Source organism: Doryrhamphus excisus, chromosome 22 (assembly GCF_030265055.1).
Source record: "Doryrhamphus excisus isolate RoL2022-K1 chromosome 22, RoL_Dexc_1.0, whole genome shotgun sequence".
NCBI lineage: Eukaryota > Metazoa > Chordata > Actinopteri > Syngnathiformes > Syngnathidae > Doryrhamphus > Doryrhamphus excisus.
The window spans coordinates 10,198,943-10,211,999 of NC_080487.1; the positions used below are offsets into that span (position 1 = coordinate 10,198,943).

Sequence of the window (13,057 nt, forward strand, 5' to 3'; positions counted from 1 at the left end):
AGGTAGCAGATGAAAATTAAAAACCAAAAGGAAAAAAATACATTGTTATTGTTTTGCGATTGTTTTGCTTCCAAACCTATTGAATCAGTTATGCTGCGTTCATGTGCTCCCCTTAAACACGGAATTATGTGCAGTGTTGGTTAAAACGAAGTGCCGGTGAATACATAAATAGAAAATAACAAGTGTTTTTTCATAACGTTATTGTCACTATTTTAACTACAAATATCAGAACAATAGCGTGAGTGACAGCGTCAGTTAACGTGTCATTTGTAGTCGGAACTCAAAATGTTCCATTTTTATGAAGGCAACATTCGTTTGTGGCGTTGACTAGAAAACTTGTCTGTGTTCACTTAAAAGACTCCCGCAACTTTGATGTTTTTTTTTTCCTCCGAGATCGTTTTACTGACACAGATGGCTATTAATTAGCTGAAGAGGGTCAGGTCATCGTGGAATCGCGTGGGGAGTTCCAGAGAAGCCACACGTTGTTGTTTGGACAAGAACAAGTACTTGTAAGCAAAAGCGCGAAACGAGCTAACAAACATCTAAGCTAGCTCTTTGTTGACACTGCCAACTGTCAAACTTCCATCAAGAAACGTCAACTTCACAACTTTTAATAGCCGCTAACAACTATTTTGACTTTTTTTTTAATTTAAATCGACGTTTCTGCAACTGTGACATGACAACAAAAGGAGGCTTCACCGGACCACCGATAAACCCGAGCGTGAACCCCATGAATATTGGACACGCTGCCGGCTTGAGGATGCCAGGAATGCCGCAAACTCCTGGAGGGTACCCCCGCTCCATGACTGGCTCACCCCAGTACCCCCAGGTTTGTATTTTTGCTTACTTTCATATTATACAAATATCTAGTAGAAAAACCTGAACGAAAACAAATAATGTTGACGGAGCATACCGTACTTCCGCATTTGAAAACTTGACTATCACTGAGTAGCAATCTAGTAGAAAACAACGGGGATAGACTCCAGCATACCCCGGCGACCCGAGTGAGTACATGCGGCATAGAAAATGCATGGGTGGATTAAAATTTTTAAGTGTTTTAAAAAGAAATTATTTATTTTCTTATTAGCACCACCTATATCAGCTGGAGCCATATGTCGAAAGCTAATATCCAACCATTATTCGTTATTATTAAGACTTAGACTTTATTGATGCACAAGGGCAATTGCCTGGTTGCAGTAACTCAATAGTAGAATAAAAAAATACAATATTGCCTTATAATGTAATTTTGTTACACTTTGTTTCCCCAGCGTCCAGGAATGACCCTGAACAGAGTTGGTGGACACATGGGGTCAATGGGTGGTCAGCTCCCGGGTCCCTCTTATGGTGCTGGTGGTGGCGTCGGCATGCCCATGCGACCGAGCATGGGGCCCCCATCCATGGATGTGTCTCGGAAGCGGTTATTTCATCACCACCACCACCATCAACAGCAGCAGCAGCAAGAGGCGCTTGGCAGACGAGGGTAAAGAATGAGGAAGTGAGAGTGTTTGTGTGATGAAAGAAGAAGAAGACTGATTGGCTAAGTTAAGGAGTGGCATTAGACTAGAACGTGTATGCAACAAGTGGCACCGATTACTGAGTTATGAGGAAAATAAAAACGGGTTAAAAGATGTTTTTGTTAGACTAATGTGCCTTCATGAGATCCTCATTGGATCAAAATTGTGTTTTTTTTTTTTTTTAGCTCGCATTGGAGTGGAAATCAGTGTCTATCTCTCTTCTCTTACAGGGGTAAATGAAGATAGTTTAAGTTTATTGAGGAGGTTTTAAGACTGCTTTATGGGTACTTATTGGGCTCAGAATTTGGTGGACATGAGTTGTTCTGTCTCCTCACGCCCTAGAAACAAAATAATAATAATATTTTTTTAATTAAAAAAAAATAAAAAAATTAAAAAAATTAAAAAAAAATGTAATTAAAAAAAAAATTAAAACAATTTTTTAATTAAAATAATAAATAAAATAAATTTTAGTCTTGGGTAGAAGGTAGATTAGGTTAGTGGAAATATTTCCGCTCCAACTAAAATTAGTTTTACTTTTTAAGATAGTTGAATTTGTCAAGAATTACAGTCCCAACATTTGGTGTTAAGAGTTGAGAAATAAATTGTAGCATTAAAAAACAGAGGCGGCGCCCTCTGTGGTGGTTAGCGCACAGACCTCACAGCTAGGAGACCAGGGTTCAATTCCACCCTCGGCCATCTCTGTGTGGAGTTTGCATGTTCTCCCCGTGCATGCGTGGGTTTTCTCCGGGTACTCCGGTTTCCTCCCACATTCCAAAAACATGCTAGGTTAATTAGCGACTCCAAATTGTCCATAGGTATGAATGGGAGTGTGAATGGTGGTTTGTCTATATGTGCCTTGTGATTGGCTGGCTGGCGACCAGTCCAGGGTGTACCCCGCCTCTCGCCCGAAGACAGCTGGGATAGGCTCCAGCACCCCCCGCGACCCTTGTGAGGAAAAAGCGGTAGAAAATGAATGAATGAATGAAAAACAGAGGCTGTCATGTCACAATCAAGACTTTTCATCCTCGTCTGACGAGCAGAGATACACACCCATGCATTTATGAGTGCGTTATTCCATTGCAGTTTGAATGTCAAATGCTCAACACAACTCCCACCACACAGACACTAAGCTCGCGGGCATTGTAGAATTCTGTGACCGGACGCTCTGCAACTATTTTTGACTTGAAACCAACTTCACTGACGCCACACGCTCATAACAGCGGCGAACCTTGAGGTGAGATTGTGGTTGCGGCCCCATGGTCTACAATGAAGCCCTTTTATGGCCTGCAGAACACCCGAAGCAACACCCTTGAAAGAGTCTGAATGGATTCATAATGAATGAGGTGGAACTGTGTCATTCGGTTAAAGGCAATAAATGGGTTCTTTTAAGATGGAGCTGGTGAAGAAATATTTGATGAATAATTGGTCAACTATTTCTTTAGGCAAGTTTTGGAGTGAACTTGTTGTCTTTATCAGTTTAATATTTACATAACCAGTTGACGTGGATGCTCATGTGATTTTTTTTTTGGTGTCTTTTAGGGCAAAAAGACGTAAGATGGCTGACAAGGTTCTCCCACAAAGAGTAAGAGAGCTTTCACATCTTGAAACATTAACATAAAATGGATTTATTTGGGTTTGATCAACATTGTATTCCATAAACTGTCCATTTGATAGATCAGGGACCTGGTCCCAGAGTCCCAGGCCTACATGGACCTCTTGGCTTTTGAGAGGAAACTGGACCAGACCATCGCCCGTAAGCGTATGGAGATACAGGAGGCTATCAAGAAGCCCATTATGGTACATAACATCATATAACAACAATGTATTCTTTGCATTTTGCATCTATACCACAACAAAATACAGCTTTATTTCAACTTTGAATAGGCCTCATAGTTGATTAACTGATTAACTGTTAGCCATGTTATTTGTTACATGACATTTCAAGTTAAATTGTTATTGTTAATTGTTAAGAGAACTACAAAGAAACTCAAATTTCACACTATTTTGTGTCATCTAAAATTATTATGAAGATAAAAGTAAAGTCAGTCAACTCTCCATCCTTAATCGACACCTGTAGAAAAGCAAAGGCCCTAAATAATTTCCCTGTGGTACACCACCATTCACCCAGACTGGGTTTTACTTGGACATTCCACTAATGTATAAAAAGAATTCTGCAAGTCCAGCCACTTCTGCCTAATGTTTTCCTCTTTAGGCAAGTTCAAACATGAACAAATATTCCCTGGAAGCCATTAGCGTTGGTTTCGTGCTTGGTTTCAGCACTATTTTCTGCCACCGTGGAGTAACAAATAACAAGAAAATATAGTCTTCCCTCGCTATATTGTGTTTTTTCAGAAATTATCTGTGTTTTTGTGATAGACTATGGTCTATTATTCATCAAAAACATATTGAAATACAAGTCATATGGAGTATTGTGGTCGCTGGGTGGCAGTAATGACACAAAAACATAGAGACATTACCTTACATTACATTGCATTAACACTGCGTGAAGTCATGAAGTCAGCTATGGTATGTGCGGACATGATCAAGTGAAAAAAGGTTCTCCCATTCTGTGTGGAAGTGGTAAGTTTGGCTTTTAATTTTAGAAGAAAAAAAATCGAAATTAACTGGTTTTCCTTGCTAGCTAGCGGCAATCTCGGATCCCTGCAGCACTAGAGTTGCGCAATGTGTAGTGTGGAGTGTAAAGATGACCATAGGGGTGTTATTTCATGTATACAGGGCTCTAATAATGTTTAAAAAAACTGTTTAGAAAGTCATAAACTGTTAAAGAGGGATGACTGTAACAGAATTTTTGCATGTCCACTCATAATGAAAGGGACCTAAATCACTTCCCTGTGGTGCACCGCTATTCCATTTTGTGTTTTACTGTCCATACTAAGTCCATGTAGCCCTATGATCTAGATTCAATATTAGTTGTTTGACGGTGTCAGTTGTGCAGATGCAACTAAAGAATCTGCTTTTAATTTTTCCTTCAGATTGTTTTTTTTTTTTTTAAAGTTATGCTTGTGTCTTTTTCCAACAATGCAGCAGAAACGCAAGCTGAGGATCTACATTTCCAATACGTACACCCCTTGCAAGCCTGAGGGCGAGGAGGCAGAGAAGGTGTCCTCCTGGGAATTGAGAGTAGAAGGAAAACTTCTGGAGGAAGTAAGCATATTATATACTAGTACTTTCAGGCCAGTGTGCATCACAAGTACTTTTTATCAAAAATGTTAACACAAAACACATTTTATAGACAATGATTGTAGTTTATTCATTCATTCATTTTCCACCAAAAAGCCTATCCCAGCTGTATTCGGGCGAGAGGCGGGGTACACCCTGGACTGGTGGCCAGCCAATCACAGGGCACATATAGACAAACAACCATTCACACTCACATTCATACCTATGGGCAATTTGGAGTCGCTAATTAACCTAGCATGTTTTTGGAATGATTACTGAAATGCTATGGCTTTTTAACGTAGTCCTAGCATAGAAGTGTTTCAAATGTACTTCTTCCCTGAGATCATATTTCTCCTCTCTTGTAGAGAAGTATTGGATGACATTTTTAGCTAATTGGTTATTTTTAGCCTTATGCATTATTTTAGCTGTTTGAAGATGAACTATATCAGCAAGTTGAAGTATTTGTGATTTTAGAAATAAGGAGTTAGTATGTTCTCTGTAGGCGGCATTATGAATTACCCTTACTGACCTTTTTTGCAGTACATTAAGCGAGTGAAGATTGTTTTTATAGTTATTAGCCCATATTTCCACAAGATTGTTTTTATAGTTATTAGCCCATATTTCCACACATCGGTTGACGTTCTTATTTTTATATTTTTTATTATTATTAATTATTTTTTATTATTTTTAGCTTTATTGATTATTTTAGCTGTTTGAAGATGAACTATATCAGCAAGTTGAAGTATTTGTGATTTTAGAAATAAGGAGTTAGTATGTTCTGTGTAGGCGGCATTATGAATTATCCTTACTGGCCTTTTTTGCAGTACATTTAGCAAGTGAAGATTGCTTTTATAGTTATTAGCCCATATTTCCACAAATCGGTTGGCGTTCTTATTTTTATATTTTTTATTATTTTTATTATTTTTTATTATTTTTAGCTTTATTGATTATTTTAGCTGTTTGAAGATGAACTATATCAGCAAGTTGAAGTATTTGTGATTTTAGAAATAAGGAGTTAGTATGTTCTCTATAGGCGGCATTATGAATTATCCTTACTGGCCTTTTTTGCAGTACATTTAGCAAGTGAAGATTGCTTTTATAGTTATTAGCCCATATTTCCACACATCGGTTGGCGTTCTTATTTTTATATTTTTTATTATTATTATTTTTAGCCTTATATATTATTTTAGTTGTTCGAAGATTAACTATATCAGCAAGTTAAGTATTTGTGATTTTAGAAATAAGGAGTTAGTATGTTCTCTGTAGGCAACATTATTATCATAATAATTAATTATTATGTAGTTTTAATTATGAGCTAATGGTCTTTTCTATTTTTTTTTTATATTTTTTAATCCACATATTGTTTTTTCTCAATAATAAAATAAAAAAAAAACACTTAAAATATTCCAGACCACTAGCTTCTGACTTGTGGAGGAAGAAAGCAAGTGATGTACACTCCCTACGTTTTTTTCTATTGCGCCTCTTCTCGGTGACTTTAGCGGCGGTTGGCTCCGACTACGCATCCAGATGTTTGTCCACAGCACTCCCCACTCCGCCCCACAACTGCTGACACACAGGCTCTCGCACTCGTTTGAAGCCGGGAATTGAAACCACAGGCCGTTACATACCGCAAGGCTGACATGCCTCTCCTCCCTCCATCAATCCCAGCATGACTGCTGGTGTCATCTGGGGCCACATAAAAGGGGATGTTCAGGCATGTGGGAGATTTGAGTTTTTTTTTTTTTTGCATGTGCTGACAGAGAGAAGGATGTTTGAGAAGAAGTGAAAGAGGTCGTGTTGTGCAAACAGGGCTTGGGGAGGGTGCGGGCGTTCAACCGTGTTTGTTGTTTGTCTCCAGTTTCGGTGCTTCACCACCCCTCAATTTGCTCAGCGCACAACAATGCAGATGTTTGCTGGTCTTCATGTTCTCTTTCACACACAATGTGTTCTTCCCAGCCTGGCAAGCAGAAGAGGAAGTTCTCGTCTTTCTTTAAGAGCCTGGTCATCGAGCTTGATAAGGAGCTTTACGGACCCGACAACCACTTGGTGGAGGTATGACTTCAGTTCACAAGCATTTCTTCTTTTTGTTTTTTTTTACTTTTAGAAACAGGAATCAAACACGAGCAACAGCGGTGCTGCTCACCAGCAGACACAGAAAAGTCCTGGAAGCAATGAATCTTTTTTGGCACAGGATTTGTTTGACAAGGTTCAGGGTCAGTGCTGCTGAGCGAGACGGCAACACATCGACGGTTGGTTAAGATGGTTAAGCCAGCCCCCTTTTCAATTGCTCTCTGTCCTATTTTATATTTATATATTTTATTTATATATTATATTTATATATTTTAATCTAGTCTATAAGATTCCAAAAAATGCAATAAAGCACATGTTGAACACACTTCAGACAAGATGTGTGTTGGATTATACAACATCCATCCATCCGTTTTTTATGCCGCTTATCTTCACTAGTATGCTGGAGCCTATCCCAGCTGTCTTTGGTCATTTATACAATAATTCTGATCAGTAGCTATCTTGAATGTTACTAAACATTATTTTGGTTCATTCATTCATTCATTTTCTACCGTCCTCACTAGTATGCTGGAGCCTATCCCAGGTGTCTTTGGTTGATTATACAACATTCATGCAATAATTCTGATCAGTCTCTATCTTGGATGTTGCTAAACATTATTTTGATTCATTCATTCATTCATTTTCTACCGCTTATACTCACTGCTGGAGCCTATCCCATTTGTCTTTGGTTGATTTTACAACATTTATGCAATAATTCTGATCAGTAGCTATCTTGAATGTTACTAAACATTATTTTGGTTCATTCATTTTCTACCACTTATCCTCACTAGTATGCTGGAGCCTATCCCAGTTGTCTTTCGTTGATTATACAACATTTATGCAATAAGTCTGCTCAGTAGCTATCTTGAATGTTACTAAACATTATTTTGGTTCATTCATTTTCTACCACTTATCCTCACTAGTATGCTGGGGCCTATCCCAGGTGTCTTTGGTCGATTATACAACATTCATGCAATAATTTTGATCAGTCTCTATCTTGGATGTTACTAAACATTATTTTGGTTCATTCATTCATTCATTTTCTACCGCTTATCCTCACTATTATGCTGGAGCCTATCCCAGCTGTCTTTGACTGATTATACAACATTTATGCAATAATATTGATCAATAGCTATCTTGAATGTTACTAAACATTATTTTGGTTCATTCATTCATTCATTCATTCATTTTTTACCGCTTATCCTCACTAGTATGCTGGAGCCTATCCCAGCTGTCTTTGGTCGATTATACAACATTTATGCAATAATTCTGATCAGTAGCTATCTTGAATGTTACTAAACATTATTTTGGTTCATTCATTCATTTTTTACCGCTTGTCCTCATTTGTATGCTGGAGTCTATCCCAGCTGTCTTTGGTTGATTATACAACATTTATGCAATAATTCTGATCAGTGGCTATCTTGAATGTTACTAAACATTATTTTGTTTGTTTTTTTTTGTTTGTTTTTTTATGTTTCAGTGGCACAGAATGCCCACCACTCAGGAGACGGATGGTTTCCAGGTGAAAAGACCCGGTGACGTGAACGTCAAATGCACCCTGCTGCTAATGCTTGACCACCAGGTATGTGTGTATGTGTGTGTGTGTGTGGACGTGCCTCTCCTCTCTGTTATCATTTAAAAATAAAAAATATTATTTTCTGCTTCTTTGCTGGCACAGCCTCCCCAGTACAAACTGGATCTGCGGCTAGCGCGTCTGCTCGGCGTGCACACGCAGACGCGGGCCAGCATCATGCAGGCCCTTTGGCTCTACATCAAGAACAACAAGCTGCAAGATAGTCACGAGAAGGAGTACATCAACTGCAATCGCTACTTCAGACAAGTATGACTTCACTCTCTCACTGAAGTGACTACGCTTTGGTGGATCTTCTCATGGTTGTCAGCTTCTGTAGCAATATAGAGTTACAATCCACTTTACATGACGTCAATACACTGCCATTATTGTCTAAATACCAATATACTTAGTCTACATGGACTAAAGTAATTCCAAGTTTCATTTTCATAGCATTGTCCCTTGAGAAGATATACTGTAATAAGAATGTTTTGTATTGTTACATATTTCACTAATAAATCTGCTTTTTACACCACAGATCTTTGGCTGCTCTCGCATGAGGTTCTGTGAGATTCCCATGAAGCTGGCTGGTCTTCTCCAGCACCCTGACCCCATTGTTATTAATCACATGATCAGGTAGCATTCTTTTTATGCATTCATTCATTTTCTACCGCTTTTCCTCACGTGGGTCGCGGGGGTTGCTGGAGCCTATCCCAGCTGTCTTCGTACGAGAGGCGGGGTAAACCCTGGACTGGTCGCCAGCCAATCACAGGGCACATATAGACAAACAACCATTCACACTCACATTCATACCTATGGACAATTTGGAGTCGCGAATTAACCTAGCATGTTTTTGGAATGTGGGAGGAAACCGGAGTACCCGGAGAAAACCCACGCATGCACGGGGAGAACATGCAAACTCCACACAGAGATGCCCGAGTGGGAAATCAAACCCGGGTCTCCTAGGTGTGTGGCCAAGTGATCTATAAATACATAAGTACATCAAATGTGAAGGGATATCAAATGGGCCATTTTTATATTAAAAGAATAATATACAGTTAGAAATCCCCCAGTTTTTGCACATTGAAATGTGAGTGTGATTCGTCCCATCATTAAAAAAAAATTTTTTAAACAAACAAAAATAAATAAAAAACTTAAACTATATTAGGAAAGCAGTAAGTGAACAACTGTAACAGTTACTGATTGTAAAAGTACCAGGGTGTAATTGAACCCTGGTCTCCTAGCTGTGAGGTCTGTGCACTGCATTGATTTTATTTTATTTTATTTTATTTCTATATTAGGAAAGCAGGAAGTGAACAAATATAACAGTTACTGATTGTAAAAGTACCAGGGTGGAATTGAACCCTGGTCTCCTCGCTGTGAGGTCTGTGCGCTGCATTCTTTGTATTTTATTTTATTTTATTTTATTTTATTTCTATATTAGGAAAGCAGGAAGTGAACAAATGTAACAATTACTGATTGTAAAAGTACCAGAGTGGAATTGAACCCTGGTCTCCTACCTGTGAGTTCTGCGCGCTGCATTTATTTTATTTAATTTAATTTTATTTCTATATTAGGAAAGCAGGAAGTGAACAAATGTAACAATTACTGATTGTAAAAGTACCAGGGTGGAATTGAACCCTGGTCTCCTACCTGTGAGTTTTGCGCGCTGCATTTATTTTATTGAATTTTATTTTATATCTATATTAGGAAAGCAGGAAGTGAACAAATGTAACAGTTACTGATTCTAAAAGTACCTGGGTGGAATTGAACCCTGGTCTCCTTATTTTTTTTTTTATTTTTTTTTATTTTATTTTATTTTATTTTATTTAATTTTATTTAATTTTATTTTATTTTAATTTTATTTTATTTTATTTTATTTTATTTTATTTTATTTTATTTTATTTTATTTTATTTTATTTCATTTTATTTTATTTCATTTTATTTCATTTCCCATCAATACAGTTCCTTTTATTTGTGTCCGTTTACCCCCGAGCAGCGTGGACCCCAATGACCAGAAGAAGACAGCCTGCTACGACATCGATGTGGAGGTGGATGACCCTCTGAAGGCCCAGATGAGCAGCTTCTTGTCCTCTACGACCAACCAGCAGGAAATTGCTGCACTGGAGATGAAGGTTTTGCTCCATGATCAATAACAGCAGTATGCGTGCGTGCGCCACTTTGACACCCAAATTGTTCCTTAGATACATGAGACGATTGAGTACATCAACCAGCTGAAGACGGAGAGAGACTTCATGCTGAGCTTCAGCAACAACCCTCAGGACTTCATCCAGGACTGGCTGAAGTCTCAGTGCAGAGATCTGAAGGTGAATGTAACGTAATGCAGTGATTTTCAACCACTGTGCCGCGGCACACTAGTGTACCTTGAGAAACCGTCAGGTGTGCCGTGAGGAATTATCCAATATCACTTTTTATAATTAGCATTTATTAATCATCATTTGTAAATATTATGTCAATAACCATTATGTCAATAGTATACATGGACCCAAATATTCCAATTCACTTTGGTTTATTAGCTCAAACGGAAAGAATTGAACGGGGATGGAATATTCCTTTAACCAATCCGATTGAGGTATCTTGTACCCGCTCAAACGGAAAGTTGTCAGACTGCGTTCTTATTCGTGGTGTTTTTCTTCTTCTGTTGTTTATTGGCGGTTGGCAAGCAGCTTTCGTATGCATTAGCGCCATCTGTGGAACAGAATCTAAACCCTTCTTTACGCCATTCATAAGTCCAGTTTTATTAAAAAAGAAAATATATATCTATATAAAACATGTCCTGAGTTTAATTATAAAATATTAGCAAGATTGAATTTGATCTTTTCCTGTTTAAATTGATCCAGAGTGCGTTCTTTCAGCGCATGCTCAGATATGACGTAACACGCAGATCCAGACGTTCTTCACTTTTAAAAATGGAGGCCAGCAATCGGCACTGGACTAAGCAAAGTTTGTTTTGGATTGAAAATAAATTTCAAGACTGGACAGACGAAAAACTGGCAATACGGAGTTATTCCAACAAGTGAAAGAAAAACTTGGGGAAGTCGGTATCACGTGATGTTGATGTTTACGTTTTACTGGGCATGCCCTATTGACTATTCTGGTTGATTTTCACGACAAGACAAGAGATTGGAATATTCCTTTCCATGGATACCATTGTTTCCCGAAAGGTCATTTGGAAAGAGAAAAACTCGTCATGTAAAAACGTGGCTACTGTGGAGTGTCTGTGGTGTAAAGACTGACAGAGCAATGTAATATTGGTCCGTGTGGCAACACCTAGCTCGTTCCTCTGATAGACTTATTGATGCACATGTTAGGTCGTGGTGACATTTTGTGACATTTTTGGTTAGTGGTGTGCCACAAGATTTTTCCAATGTAAAAAACGTGCCGTGGCTCAAAAAAGTTTGAAAAACACTGACGTAATGGGTATATTATAAATGGGTTAGAGTAGTCTGTGTACAGCTTGCATAGCAGTATTAAGTTTACTGTCCATTAAAAATTGGTTTCATTGAGAGGAAACATAAATTAGATTAAATTCCAACATATGTGATTATTTATTACGTATTTCCCACTTTTTTTCTCCCACTAGCTGATGACGGATGTGACTGGGAACCCAGAGGAGGAGAGGAGGACTGAGTTCTATGAGGCGCCATGGATGCCCGAGGCAGTGGGCAGATACATCTACTTCAAAGTATGTCAACATAGAACGGCAACGCAATCTTAACGAGAGACTCAAACGACAAGACCGTTCGTTTGTTTACAGGTGCAGCAGAGGAGACATGAGTTGGAGCAGGTTCTAGGGATCAGACTCACCTGAACGCATCTCCCCAAGGGGTGATCCAGTTGATCCAGTTTACACGTACATTCCTATTCTAGCTTCTGAATGCAAGTATCCTGCACCAAAGCCATTTGAAGTGTCATAATGTTCTTTTGTTTTTGTTTGCCCTGCCTTGAGCCTTTTCTGCAATATCATGCGTTTATGGTACAATGCTTTTAGTGTCTCTCTTTACCAGCGCTCTTAATTTGAAAGGGTGTCTGTTTATCTGTATTTTAAAGCCATATAATTTTGTTATGTGTTGATATTCTCTGCACACTTTGAAGCTGTGGTAGAATACAACATTTCTTTCCTAAAAAATTGGAATAAAGGTATATTTTCATGTGGAAAAATATGTTTTGCATGCAAAACAATGTTTTCTTTTTCAGGGGTATGGTTTGTCTTTATTTTGATTTTTTTATATATATTATGAATGTTTACATATTGTTGTAATGTTGCATTTGATAATCTGTGGGGGTTTTTTTGTTGCAAAGGGGTTAGTTACTTTCCGAATACTATATTTGTATTTGTGCAAAATTGTTTGCTACAGAAGGCACTTAGCATTTTATAAATGTTGCTACTTTTTGCATGTTTTTGGGGTACTTTCTACAATAAACATACAAATACACATAAATTTTAGTGTCTTTTGTATGGTACAGGAGGTGAGATTATGCTTTGTGCATGTTTGGACTAGCCAGAGTCCTCAGGGGCTTTCAGTTAGCACTTAAAACTGGTGTTTCTGGTCCTGTTTTGTCCCGACGAATTATAATTACTTTTCTAATAATTAAATATGTGAGCACAATTTTGTTGAAATAATTGAACACTTCAATAAAGTTTATTATAACCTTTAAAAACTGTAGTTTTAATTTCAGTGGTTTATTTGCAGTAGCGGCAAGA

General features: G+C 38.1%; 1 protein-coding gene across 1 annotated transcript; it reads left to right on the top strand.

The window, feature by feature from the left end:
* Window positions 1-170: 170 nt before the first annotated feature.
* smarcd2 (SWI/SNF related, matrix associated, actin dependent regulator of chromatin, subfamily d, member 2) lies at window positions 171-12,989 on the top strand. Its single transcript, XM_058061530.1, has 13 exons — window positions 171-829; window positions 1,269-1,480; window positions 3,054-3,096; window positions 3,189-3,311; window positions 4,560-4,679; window positions 6,651-6,746; window positions 8,242-8,343; window positions 8,440-8,601; window positions 8,870-8,967; window positions 10,331-10,466; window positions 10,536-10,658; window positions 11,936-12,037; window positions 12,110-12,989. The coding sequence occupies exons 1-13, from the start codon at window positions 677-679 to the stop codon at window positions 12,161-12,163; spliced, it is 1,524 nt and encodes a 507-aa protein (XP_057917513.1). The 5' UTR covers window positions 171-676; the 3' UTR covers window positions 12,164-12,989.
* The last annotated feature ends 68 nt before the right edge of the window (window positions 12,990-13,057 follow it).